The 14,109-nt window shown below is 39.7% G+C and overlaps 1 protein-coding gene across 1 annotated transcript; it reads right to left on the bottom strand.

Moving 5' to 3' along the window:
• Window positions 1-493: 493 nt before the first annotated feature.
• Window positions 494-11,694, bottom strand: LOC106082236 (uncharacterized). The gene is made up of 3 exons (XM_013244627.2): window positions 11,385-11,694; window positions 867-1,085; window positions 494-798 (listed from the first exon to the last, which is right to left on the bottom strand). The coding sequence occupies exons 1-3, from the start codon at window positions 11,692-11,694 to the stop codon at window positions 494-496; spliced, it is 834 nt and encodes a 277-aa protein (XP_013100081.1).
• Window positions 11,695-14,109: the final 2,415 nt, after the last annotated feature.

Here is a 14,109-nt window from a genome sequence, read left to right as displayed (position 1 = left end):
GTTCATTCTAAGTTTTATTAAAAATGCATTTACTTTCTTTTAAAAAATCCGCAATTACTTTTTGGGCAAGCCAATATGTCAGGGATACTGGACATTCCAGGAACTCACACACGTTTGTAATTGATTGCCCAGCGGACCGCACAATGCATTATAGTGAGAATTCTTATTTCGCCCGAACCGTTCGTATGTGGAATCGATTTCCGGCTAATGTTTTTCCTACCCACTTTGACATCCAAGGATTTAAGTCAAATGTCAATAAGCACTACATCCTATCCAATTTCTTTGAAATTTCCAAAAATTCCATTCTTTGAAATTTTTATTTATTTTGGTATATAATTTTTTTTTTTCAAATATCGTTCTTAACATTATTGAATAAATATATAAATTATTTTTTTTTATTCTAGTAATAAATAATTTTTCTTCCTTTGTGTTTTTGTGTGGTATTTCAGTTCAATATCCTACATTCTAAGCTTATCTTATGAAGGAATTTATTTTAATGCACTTTTGTCTCTTTTAAACTTGCAGGTAAGTTCAACTTTAACGATCGTCCATAACCACCATAACCACTGGCACTGTGACCCATATGGGCCGCATGATCATCGTGGCCGCCAGAATGCGTATGGCTGGAGGTGTAAATGGGTTTTGTAACAATCTCATAGGTGTGTGATTTGCCACCGCCACCACCCGCAATATTCTTTAGGCCCAAAACTGCAGAAAGCGTCAAGGCCATGAGACCAGCCATCAGAGCTTTACCGGCCATCAGAGCAATGCCACCCATACCAATGGCCAAAAGAGTACCTATAATTATATGAATGAGCACATGGGCAAATGAGAAATAAATATTGATAAACTATGTCCCTGCTCACCTTTCATCATCAGACCGGCAGCCAATATATATTCCAAGCCACCTTTTTTACCAAACTTTCCACCACGTCCGGTTTCCACCATTGAACGTGCTTGCAGCACTGTCTTATCATCAATCAGTTTAAAGCGTAGATAATGTGTTTGCAAGAAATTGTTGATTTTATTCACTATGAAACCATTTATTCTGGCATTTGGATCATTGGGATAGCTACGTGCTACATCTGAGAGAGAGAGAGTAATAAAATAAAAAATCAAAAAAGTTAATAACAATATAACTAAGGGGTATGTATATTTAATCCATTATATCTTGCTAAAAATCTATGAAAATATAATTTTGAAATAAAATTTCGAGCAGCCTGATATTCAGCGAAAGGCAGGTTAATGTACTTGCGAAAATTGCCATTGCCATTGCTGTTGTCTTAGCGTTCGAAGCCATCAATACAACTTCCAACAGATGCACAATAGCATGTGTAGTACGGAAGAAGTGTAATTTGTCACAGAAAGAATGTCTGTCATTACACAAAAATACATGCATTGGGAAAAGTACAGCTAATAGGCAGGGTTGTCGAGCGTGGTTAATGTGATAAGTGTATCAAAGATACGTTTTTGCTATCAATAGTGGTTGGTGCGTGTTACTAACTTTAGCTTTCCTTTTCCATTTGCATCTCCAGTCATTGAGCTCGTCGGTTTGAACTATTCTTAGCACAGTTGTTGAGAGTTAACACAAAACATGTCATGCAAAATTTTAGCCAAATCGGATAGGAATTGCGCCCTTTAGAGGCTCACTAAGTCAAGACCCCAGATCGGTTTATATGGCAGCTATATCAGGTTATGTACCGATTTGAACTATTCTTTACACAGTTGTTGGAAATCATAACAAAACGCGTCATGCAAATTTGCAGCTAAGTCGGATAATAATTGGGCCCTCTAGAGGCTCAAGAAGTCAAGACCCCAGATCAGGTTATATAGCAGCTGTATAAGGTTATGGGACGATTTGAACCATTCTTAATACAGTTGGTGGAAGTCATAACAAAACACGTCATGCAATATTTCAGCCAAATCGGATAGGAATTGGTCTCTGTAGAGGCTCAAGAAGTCAAGACCCCAGATCTGTTTATATGGCAGCTATATCAGGATATGGGACGATTTGAACCATTCATAATACAGTTGTTGAAAGTCACAATAAAACACGTCATGTTATATTTCAGCCAAATCGGATAGGAATTGGTCCCTGTAAAGGCTCTAGAAGTCAAGACCCCGGATCGGTTTATAAGGCAGCTATATCAGATTATGGACCGATTTGAACTATTCTTAGCACAGTTGTTGAAAGTCATAACAAAACACCTCATGCAAAATTTCAGCCAAATCGGATAGGAATTGCGCACTCTAGAAACTCAAGAAATCAAGACCCAAAATCGGTTTATATGGCAGCTATATCAGGTTATAGACCGATTTGAACCATACTTGGCACAGTTATTGGATATCATAACAAAAAAATGTCGTGCTAAATTTCATCCCAATCGGATAAGAATTACGCACTCTAGAGGCCCAAGAAGTCAAGACCCAAGATCGGTTTATATGGCAGCTATATCAGAACATGGACCGATATGGTCCATTTACAATCCCAACCGACCTACACCTATAAGAAGTATTTGTGCATATTTTCAAGTGGCTAGCTTTACTGCTTCGAAAGTTAGCGTGCTTTCGACAGACAGAAGGACGGACGGGCGGAAGGACGGACGGACCGACGGACAGACATGGCTAGTTCGACTTAAAATGTCATGACGATCAAGAATATATCTACTTTGTGGGGTCTGAGACGAATATTTCGAGAAGTTACAAACAGAATGACGAACTTAGTATACCCCCATCCTATGGTGGAGGGTATACAAATTATGTTGAAAGTCCTTGCTTCTGTCCGTCCTTCCTTCTGAAGTGTATGACTCAAAAAATTCGCTTTAATTGCTGGGAGCCATGACAGTGGACCTCAAACAAATTGGCTTTAAATTTATATGTCTTATCTCATTTTATTGTAACACCACTGAAAATCGTGTTTGCCATCGAAGTCAAGAGGCATTATAGAAAGATCCATGTTCTAAATTTCAGCAAAATCGCCTAACGAAACCGCCTGTTAAGGGCTTAAGACATTTAATCGGCATATCGATATATATGGCAGGTATATCGAAATATGTACAGATCTGGACCGCATTGCCCATTAGCTATTCGGAGGCCTAATACAACATACTGTTTCACATTTCAGCGAAATCAGGTTTTAAATGCGAATGTTATTTCCTTAAGACCCTATACAGGGAGATCGGCATATACTGCAACTTTACCCAAACTTTGCCCATTTTGGAATATATTTGGCAAAGACATCAAGGGACTTTAGTAACTTTTCAGATTTGTTTAATATGGCAGACAGGAACGTAGCCAGGGCCCGCGCCCCCTGGCTGGCCGTGCTATGCTACATAAAGTTTAGAATAGCACGGCCAACGCCTAATCCGATTAAGTTGAAAACCAACTGGCTTAAATTCGGAAGACTACTCAGAAGAAGACGGGGCAAGGTTATTTATAGATTGTCCAAGCATAGAATACATTGACGGCTATGTCAACAGGGTTACGACTGCCATGGTGGGGTATTTTTTCGACTATGGTTGTCCTCTTCGAGAAAGAACATCAGCCTAAGAAAAAGTCTAAATGATCTGGGAAATTCGCAATGTTGGGGAAAAAGGTCCGCAGACTTTACAGCAGAACACTTCCTAAAAAGCAAAGGTTTACTGGAGTGTTTGCCACACACGGCTCTAGAAATACAATACCATTACCAGAGTGGCAAAACGTGCCGCCTGGAAGCTTTTTTTTGCCAACAGGTAGCATTATTGAGGCCGTCTAGATGAACAAGTTTGTCTCAAAAACCCATATCAAAATTGAAACTTTAGTGAGAGCAGAGACAACGAAGGACATGTTGAGGGACGGGACTCGCGGAGACACAGGCGTTACTACAGAAGGAGGCCGACTATCTGGCGCCCCTTCAGGCCGCCATTTTCACGGCTGGCCCATGGCTTGCATAAACTTCGAAAGCCTGGCATGGGCCCTGTAAGGCAGATTATCCGACACTAAAGGAATGCAGACCTGAACGTCCTTTCTACTCAAAACCTTGGAACATTTTGTGGACACCATGAAAATGTGTAGGACATCCAGCGAACCTCTCAAACTCAAACAGCATGCCTATGTCAAAGGAAGGTCGGTGGAGACTTCTCTGCACGATGTTATGTATAAAAGAGAAATATACTTCAATGCTGAGACATATGCTTTGGTGGTATGCATTGACGTCGAGGGGGCTTTTAACAATGCGCGGACCGAGGATCGGATCCTTAGAGACTAGGTAAACCATATGCTGAGGAACAGATGGATAAATTGTGGGTTCCATGACGCAAATATTGTATAATACTTCTAAGAAGTAAGGATCCGAACGAGCTATGCAGAAGGACCGAAAGGGCCTTGCATATGGCATATGACTGGGCTAAACCCAAAGCTCTCAATGTTAACCCAGAGAAGACTGAAATATGCCTGTTTACGAGGAAGACGAAGGTGGGCCAATTTAAAGCACCCTGTTTCCTCAATAAGGCGATTTTGATATCTGGCAAGGTCAAATACTTAGATGTGATCTTGGACAGAAAACTGAATTGGAAGTTTCACATTTAGAAGCGTACTCAGAAGGCTCACAGATGTTGGGCACTATGTAGACGGGTTCGAAATGGGACCTGAATCCGAGGATAGTCCACTGGCTCTAAAGGAGCGTGATTAGACCAATACTTACTTATGGCTCAGTAATTTGTGAGACTGTGACGGAGAAAAAGTGCAAGTGGATAGGACAACAGGTTTCAGAGAACACGGAGTGCGTGAAATGGGATGGTTTTCACGCGAAAACGTCGAGTGTGAACATCTTTACGGTTATTGAACTAGCCATCAGGGCAATAACAACCAGGACGGTAAGATCACGTATAGTCTCAAAGTGTAAGAAGGAAATTAACGCCTTCTGTTAGGATGGTACGATACGCACCCTTTGGGTACCGGCCCATAGCGGAGTAAGAAAAAAAAAGTAAGGAGTAATGAAAATGCAGACGATTTGTCAGTAAAGGCCAGGGGACTGCCGTCAGTAAACTTAGATAACCCCAAGCCTGTCGGGTCGACGCAGTACGAGCTAAGGCCGTGGGCTACAAACGCATGTAACACTATGGAATAGCGAAACGTTCTGTAGGACGGCGAAAATCCGGCTCGTGAGAAGGCGAGGCTTTTACGGTATCATAACAGGACACATAGGACTGCGACCTCACTTGTGCAAAATCGGTGCGGCAAGTAATAGCATGTGTAGGGCAAGTGGTGAAGATGATGAAACGTTGGACCATTTTTTATGTCATTGTTTTGGTTTCGCAGCCAACAGACACCAGTACTTAGGTGGGGGCGCAATACCAGACATGACCCAGCTTAATTGAGTGATATTGAAAATAAATAAGGAATTTCTAAGTAACACGGAATTTCTAACTTAGATCTTCTTTTTCAAGGTTAGAGCGCAAAACAAGCCGATTACTGGCTTAGGTGTATAAGTGGTATGGGGCGGATTAATATCCGGACCTTTTTTTCAACCAAACCTAGCCAAAAATTTTTTTAATGACAAAATTTCCTTGAGACCTTATTTCAATGAAATTTTCGCTCAAATTACAAGGAAATTCAATTTTTTAAAGACAATTAAATAAAAACCATTTTGTGTAGACACAATTTCAATAAATTTTTTTTATGAATGAAATGAAACTTTTTTGCTTAAGCTCAGGCCCCGTTAAAATTTTTATCTAACTACAACATTTTAAAAATTTTTTTCTAAACACAAAATTTTAATGAATTTTTTCAAATTTCATTAAAATTTTTTTCTAGAGACAAAATTTCATCTGGATAACAAGTCTTTAACTTTGTGTGTGTTGTTGATGTTAGATGTCTTTTTGAAGAGATGTTGAATAAAAAGACCCAAAATTTCATTCAAAGGGCATGCTTGTACCATTTCACTGATCACTAATTAGTGAGTGGTTGGAAGCATGTTATCTTTTGATTGCATAACAGTCTGACGAGACCCCTTGCAAAGGCCGAAATCGCGGCGCAACACACCACAAATGTTGAGGCACTTTAAAGTGTTTTTGTTGTTTTGTTTTGAAATAGAAGCAAGAAATAAAAACACAAGAAATAAAAAACATCTAAGCTGGTTAAACCAAAACAAAAAACAAAAGTTATAAAGACAAAATTAAAATTTTAATGAAACGTTTTTTAAAGACAAGATTTGAATGACATATTTTTTAAAAACAAATTTTAAGGGAATATTTTTGATAGGAAAAATCTCAATGAAAGCTTACAAAACTTCAATTATTATTTCTAAATCCGAAATTGTGTTTTACATTTTTTTCTAAATTTATCATTTTCTATAGAGAAAATTTTGATTGAAATTTCTTTAAAGAAAACATATCAGTAAAAAATCCTCTAAAGATAATAGTATCTTTGCCCAAAAAGTAATTGCGGATTTTTTAAAAAAAAGTAAATGCATTTTTATAAAACTTAGAATGAACTTTAATCAAATATACTTTTTTTACACTTTTTTTCTAAAGCAAGCTCAAAGTCACAGTCGATAACTGACAGAAGAAAGAATGCAATCACAGAGTCACAAGCTGTAAAAAAATTAGTCAACGCCGACTATATGAAAAATCCGCAATTACTTTTTGGGCAGTATTGGTGATCTACTACCAATTTTTTTTTTATTTGAGCCTTATATTGCTATGGTCGATAAATATGTCCGGTATGGGGGTGTTTTTGGGGGTGATATCCACCCCCACGTATCAGATTCGTGCTCTAGTGTAAAATACCTTTAATTTGAGCCTAATATTGTTATTATGTGTCTATATTTGGCGGGCCTTGGGGTGGGCGGTCGCCCTAGACATCCCACCTTATATAAGTATACCAAATTTCGGCTTTTGAGTTATTATAAACAAACTAAATTTCGCTTAAATTGCCCCACCCATCTCCTAGATCTGGCGTTTTTGAAAAGTGGGTAAGGGGAGGGTCCGCCCATTAAAGTTTGGATGTTAGATCTACTTTATTCTCCTTGGTTTTGATGGTGGATTGGAGTAGCCAAACCCTTTGCCCCGAAAGTGGATATAAGACAATTGGCCCTAAAACAATTGGCCATAAAACAGATATCAGGTTTGAGCCCCTTTCTGTCATAATCCACATACCCCTCAATCCAGTTTGAGGGGTATGTAGAGTGGGGCGGCCACTGCCGCACTTACCTCTGGAAAATATCAGCATCGTGCTCTACTGTTGCAAATGCAAATTTGCCCATGAAGGTTTCCGACTTCCCACATGTCAATAAGTGCTGCCGATTCAAGTTTTTTGAAGCTCAATCATAAGGGGTCTCTTTTTTATAGACGAGTCCGAACGGCGTGACCCAGTACGACATCTCTTTGTGGACAAGTTTTTACATGGTAGCCACCGCTGAACATTTTCATTATGTTCACGCCAGGATTCAAACACAGCCGTTCAGCGGCATAGGCGGACATGCTTAATTCCTTTTATTTGAGCCCCAATTGCAACTGCTTTAGGGGGAGTTTATGGGGTGACACTACCCCCAAACACTTGGCCTCAAAATTGGACATCAAAATGCGATTTCTACCGTCAAATACCTATCATTTGAGCTATGATCATATGATATTACCATAGTAGACAAAGATGGCCGGTTTGAAGGGAGTTTAGGGGTGGACCCTGAATTAACATCAGCATCTAGTGCACGGCGATTTTGTTTGAGCCCCATAATGTCAAGCGTTTTGAAGGTGGCTATCAAGATATTCATGGCTCGTTCAGATCCAGACTAATCCACGGTCCCCCCGACTCTAAGAGCCAAAAGACAATTCATTTTATGTCCGGCTGAACGGCAGGACGTTATGATCGGGTGATCATTCCACATAGCTGTTACCCGATCAAAACACGAGAAACCAAATTGATCACGTTGTGATAGATTGAAGGCATTCATCCAGCGTGTACATCTCGTACATCTAGATCGATCCGTGGAGCGAATATAGATTCGGATCATTACATTGTTGCACCCGTTTGAACATGGCGAGGAAAATACGATCTGACCCTGCACGGATGCTGGACATTGAAAAGCTGCAAACACAAAAGATGGCAGCGGCATACTCCACTCGACTGACTCAACTGCTTGATAAAAGCCCTCCTTTTTCCGATGATATAATGGCGCAGTGGCAAACTATTGCCCACTCCATGGAAAATGGTGCGAAATTCGTACTTGGGTACCGGAAGTCTCCTCTAAGTAATCCATGGTACGACCAAGAGTCTCGAGATGCTATTGAAGCCAAGAATGCGACATATAGAGTAACCCTGCAATCAGTAGCAACGCGCCAGATGAGGGAGAGGTATAGGGAAAAAAGGAGAGAGGAGAAAAGTCTATTCCCCAGAAAGATAACGGAAATGGAGAGACGTGAGTGTGAGCGAAGTCAGAATAAGGAGTCAGAATGAAGTCCGGAAATTCTACCAAATAATTAAGCATCAAACCGATGGCTTTGGTGCAGGCACATCCTCCTGCAGAGACAAAAAAGGAAATCTGGTAACTGACACAGATAGCGGGCTGAGGATATGGAAAGAACATTTTACCCAACTGCTAGTGTCCGATGTTGGCGGCGAAGAGGATACCACAGAGCCAATCCCTGATGATGGTATAGAATGTTTATCTCCTAGTCAGAATGAGGTCCAAGTTCTAGTGACCCGACTAAAGAACAACAAGGCAGCAGGAGCCGACGGATTACCCGCTGAACTATTTAAGACCGGAGGCGACACGCTGATAAGGCGTATGCATCAGCTTATCTGCGCTATCTTGCTGGAAGAACGCATACCCGATGATAGGAACCTCAGCATACTATGTGCCGCACACAAGATAGGAGACAAGACGGAATGTGCTAACTACAGAGGAATAAGTCTCCTCCCCCATAGCGTACAAGATACTCTCGAGCGTACTGTGTTTTCACACCTAAACCCTAAAACCTAAATTTAATGAGATAATTGGGCCCTATAAATGCGGCTTTGGACCTGGTAAATCCACCCTGGACCAGATATTCACAACGCACCAAATCCAGGAAAAGACCCGAGAAGGATAAATCGCCACCTACCATCTCTTTGTTGACTACAAAGCCGCTTTCGATACTCCTTTACGTTCAAAGGTATTTCAAGCCATGTCTGAGTTTGGTGTACCTGCAAAATGAATAAGGCTCTGCAGGATGACACTTTCTGATACGCGTTCCTCAGTAAGAATAGGAGAGAATCTCTCCGAACCATTTAATACCAAACGAGGTTTCAAACAAGGAGACAGCCTATCGTGTGATCTCTTTAATATCCTGCTGGAGAAGATTATACGAGATGCAGATGTGTATAGATATGGCACACTACTAATCACAAGAGAACACATGCTACTCGCCTATGCCGACGACATCGATATCAGAGTTCGGTCACCGGAAGTAGTAACTGCAGCCTTTGTAAGAATCGAAAGAGAGTCAGAGAAAATGGGTCTGGCAGTAAATGGAGATAAGACGAAATGGATGATTTCAACTCCCAAAAAGCCTTGCACAACCGAGCAGATAAAGAAGAGGTAGAAAGTTGGCGACCACAACTTTGAGACAGTCAGCAACTTTATCTACCTCGGCACCGCGGTAACCGAAACGAATGACACCAGTTTTGAGATTAAGCGAAGAATAATACTGGCAATCAGATGCTAAGCAGTTTAGAAACAAGGCCACCTCTCGACAGACGAAGACTACACTTTACAAGACACTGATACTACCCGTGCTGTTATATGATTCTGAAGCATGGGCACTTGTGAAAGAAGATTAGGCAGTGCTTGGAGTATTTGAGAGAAAGATTCTTCGTAAAATATATATGGACCAGTTTGCGTTAATGAAGAATATAGGCGACGTATTAACCACGAGCTGTATGACTACGATTGCATAATTACACTCACTCAAATACAACTGCTGCGTTGCCTAGCTCATGTTGTCAGAATGGATGAAGAATCTTCAGCAAAGAAGTCTTTTGAAGTCAAACACGGTGGTGGAAAGATCAAGTTGTGGGAGACACCTCGAAACTTGGTGTCAGAAATTTTAGAATGAGCGCAGAAGATCGAGGCGCTTGGAACGTTATTCTACGTTTGGCTAGTGGAACAAATATTCTGTCATAACCAATTAAAGTAAAGATAATAAGTATTTAGGTACTAAGGCATACAAAATTTTGCATTCTTAACAGGCTGAGATTCAACTCTGAATTTCTTAATTCAGAGTTGAATTTTTTTGAGGTTAGGATTTTCATGCATTAGTATTTGACAGATCACGTGGGATTTCAGACATGGTGTCAAAGAGAAAGATGCTCAGTATGCTTTGACATTTCATCATGAATAGACTTACTAACGAGCAACGCTTGCAAATCATTGAATTTTATTACCAAAATCAGTGTTCGGTTCGAAATGTATTCATTCACCGTAACGTTGCGTCCAACAGCATCTTTGAAAAAATACGGTCCAATGATTCCACCAGCGTACAAACCACACCAAACAGTGCATTTTTCGGGATGCATGGGCAGTTCTTGAACGGCTTCTGGTTGCTCTTCACTCCAAATGCGGCAATTTTGCTTATTTACGTAGCCATTCAACCAGAAATGAGCCTCATCGCTGAACAAAATTTGTCAAAATTTGAACACATTTCGAACCGAACACTGATTTTGGTAATAAAATTCAATGATTTGCAAGCGTTGCTCGTTAGTAAGTCTATTCATGATGAAATGTCAAAGCATACTGAGCATCTTTCTCTTTGACACCATGTCTGAAATCCCACGTGATCTGTCAAATACTAATGCATGAAAATCCTAACCTCAAAAAAATCACCCTTTACAAGCAGTATATACCGAACAACTAGAAGTTTTTTTTTGAGGAAGAGATTTTGCTTTGAAATTTAAACGCAAAATTTAAGTACAGTTACTCAAAACATTCAAAACATGGCTTTTGCAGTCCTCTGTAATTCCATCTTCATTACCAACCAATAGGGTAGCGAGATATGCTTGTTGTATTGGGTTGCCCAAAAAGTATTTGCGGATTTTTTAAAAGAAAGTAAATGCATTTTTAATAAAACTTAGAATGCACTTTAATCAAATATACTTTTTTTACACTTTTTTCTAAAGCAAGCTAAAAGTAACAGCTGATAACTGACAGAAGAAAGAATGCAATTACAAAGTCACAAGCTGTGAAAAAATTTATCAACGCCGACTATATGAAAAATCCGCAATTACTTTTTGGGCAACCATAGATAAAAAAGCTTTCAATTCAAAAGCCGATCGCTCCTATGAACTTCATTTGGTTTATAGTTCTATTTAACAATTGCACCATCGATTTCTCTTTTAAGACACTGAAGATGTATTTTCACTAATCTTACCTGCCATTAATTCAGAGGTTTTTATTTCCTTAACTTCGGGATCCTTGACAAGACTGATGCCATTTAAAAGTCGTAACTCCTCACGTTCCGTCAAATGTTCCAGTATTCGCACAAACTCAATTTTCAAACACATCCAACTGAACGAAGTATTACATTCATCCAAAGTCTGTTTAACACTAGGTCGCTCTTTGCTCGCTGATCTCTCGGTGGTGGAGGAAATATCAATTGAGGCACTTTCTGATAGTTTCAGCAATAAAATGAAAATTCCCAAATAATATAAATATTCCATGGTTTTCCAGGTAGACTGCATTGTGGCGTTGCAGTGATTATCCAAAGTGCCTTCCTTCGTTTGCAGTCTCCAGTCTAAGACGTTGTGGCGTTAACTAATGCACAGCATTAGAAGTCATTTTGTTTTTATACCACGATTGGGACATAGCCCAGCCCAATCAAGCAATTGGTATTAAAATATGAAATTGAAAAGAAATATGCCTTAATTATGTGGGGACGTTGGCGCTGAGAGTTTGTGGTCGGAAAAATGATATGCCATTGTTTCGCTTTGTTGTTTTATTTTTTTGGCCATACCGTTCTTTAGCTCTTGCCCGAATGAAGAATCCCATTTTGGTGGCTACTTCTACTGCCAAGCTGCACGAGCCCATGAATATGAAATTCAATTGCGACATTCTACTCTTGCTCCCCGCACTATAAAACTTTCAATATGAAAATCACTCAAGTGTAGCCGAAACGTCACCACAATCTCTCATATTTTTCGATGATGTTCATGAAAGTAAAACCGATTTTCTTCCATAGGCCAAGCCTTGACAATGTCACTTTCCCCCAAAAGCAAAAAAAAAAACCGAAAATACACAGCAGCACCCCCCCCAAAAAAAGGGGAAAATCTACTGACCGTTCGACGTGGTGTTGTTAGTGTCAAAGCGATATACCGCAGATCCCTTAAATGTTTCTTTGGTGGCAGGGCGTTCGTATGGAAAATTTCAAATCTTTATTAATAAAATTTCTCAAGCAAAGCTAATTAGCTTTGGCAGTATTTTCCTACTTTTTCTTAAAACATTGGTTGACCATTGCATGTCAAGCGATTGCCAGCAGAATGATTTTGTGGGAGGTTTTTAGCCATAGAAGAGAGTTTATTCTGCGAAAAACGACTCCCAAAATGTTACAAAATCATATTATTTAATATTTGTCAACGATGTTTTGGAACTTCTTCTCAAATCAGGAGTGGATTTATTGCCATTTCGTTTTGGTGGAATAGAAATTATGTAACTCACATTTGCTAGATAGACTCTTTGGTTGTGAGAATTTTTTGCTTCATATGGCAAACAAAGAAAGTGGAATATTTTTCATTTAAAAAGGCGTTTTATTTTACTTTTGTTGGATTATGATTTTCACTTTCCATATGATGCATGATAATGACTCATTTAAAAGGGCATACAACTCGCAATATCCGACAGTAGCCATGTGGATGAGCTATATAACAGACTTCATCTAAATACTTACTTTACTTCAATTGGCTATGACAGAATATGTGTTCCACTAGCCGAACATAGAATAGCGTTCCAAGCGCCTCAATCTTCTGCGCTCATTCTAAAATCTCTGACACCAAGTTTCGAGGTGTCTCCCAAAACTGGAACTTTTCATGGGGCTTTTGGTCTTCCAGGTTTGCGTGTACCACCGTGTATGCCTTCAAAAAACTTCATTGCTGGAGCTTCTTTATTCATTTTGACAACATGATCTAGCCATTGTATTTTGATGCGTGTAACTATGCCGCCGTAGCCATACAGCTCATACAGCTCGTGGTTCATACAACGCCTATATTCTCCATTAACGCAAACTCGTCCACATATTTACGAAGAATCTTTCTCTCAAATACTCCAAGCACTTTCTCATATGCTTTAACAAGTACCCATGCTTCAGAACCATATAACAGCACGGGTAGTATCAGGGTCTTGTATAGTGTAATCTTCGTCTGTCAAGAGGTGGCCTTGTTTCTAAACTGCTTTCGTAGTCCAAAGTAGCATCCGATTTAAACCATACTTGTCACAGTTATTGGAAGTCATAACGAAACACGTCATGCAAAATTTCAGCCAAATCAGATAGGAATTGGGCCCTCTAGAGGCTCAAGAAGTCAAGACCCCAGATTGGTCTATATGACAGCCAAATCAGGTTATGGACCGATTTGAACCATACACAGTTGTTGGAAATTATAACAAAACACCTCACGCAGAATTTCAGCCAAATCGGATAAGAATTGCGTCCTCCAGTGGCTCAAGAAGTCAAGAACCCAAGTCGGTTTATATGGCAGCTATATCGAAACATGGACCGATACGATACAATCCCAACCGACCAACAATAAGAAGTATATGTGCAAAATATCAAGCGGATAGCTTTACTCCTTCGAAAGTTAGCGTGCTATCGACAGACAGACGGACAGACGGACGGACGGACATGACTAGATAGACTTAAAATGTCATGACGATCATACATATACTTTAAAGGGTCTTAGATGAATATTTCGAGGAGTTACAAACAGAATGACGAAATTATTATACCCCCAACCTATGGTGGAGGGTATAAAAAAGTAACATCGAAAAAGAAAATTTTTTAGTTAGGAATTCCGTGCTACTTACAAAATCCTTAATTGTTTTCAATACCAATCCCCAAAGTTTGCTCATGTCTGGTATTGTGTCTGCACCTATGTGCCGGTATATGT

Source organism: Stomoxys calcitrans, chromosome 2 (assembly GCF_963082655.1).
Source record: "Stomoxys calcitrans chromosome 2, idStoCalc2.1, whole genome shotgun sequence".
Lineage (NCBI taxonomy): Eukaryota > Metazoa > Arthropoda > Insecta > Diptera > Muscidae > Stomoxys > Stomoxys calcitrans.
The sequence above is the reverse complement of the archived record's forward strand: the minus strand, read 5'-3'. Positions and strand labels throughout refer to the sequence as shown.

What these genes read in the sequence shown, in the direction of transcription:
- LOC106082236 (XM_013244627.2), bottom strand. Translation starts at nt 11,694, where the DNA reads ATGCAGTCTACCTGGAAAACCATGGAATATTTATATTATTTGGGAATT. An exon ending in AACCTCTGAATTAATGGCAG is followed by an intron (nt 1,086 to 11,384) that starts GTAAGATTAGTG and finishes TCTCTCTCTCAG; the next exon opens with ATGTAGCACGTAGCTATCCC. An exon ending in TGCCGGTCTGATGATGAAAG is followed by an intron (nt 799 to 866) that starts GTGAGCAGGGAC and finishes ATATAATTATAG; the next exon opens with GTACTCTTTTGGCCATTGGT.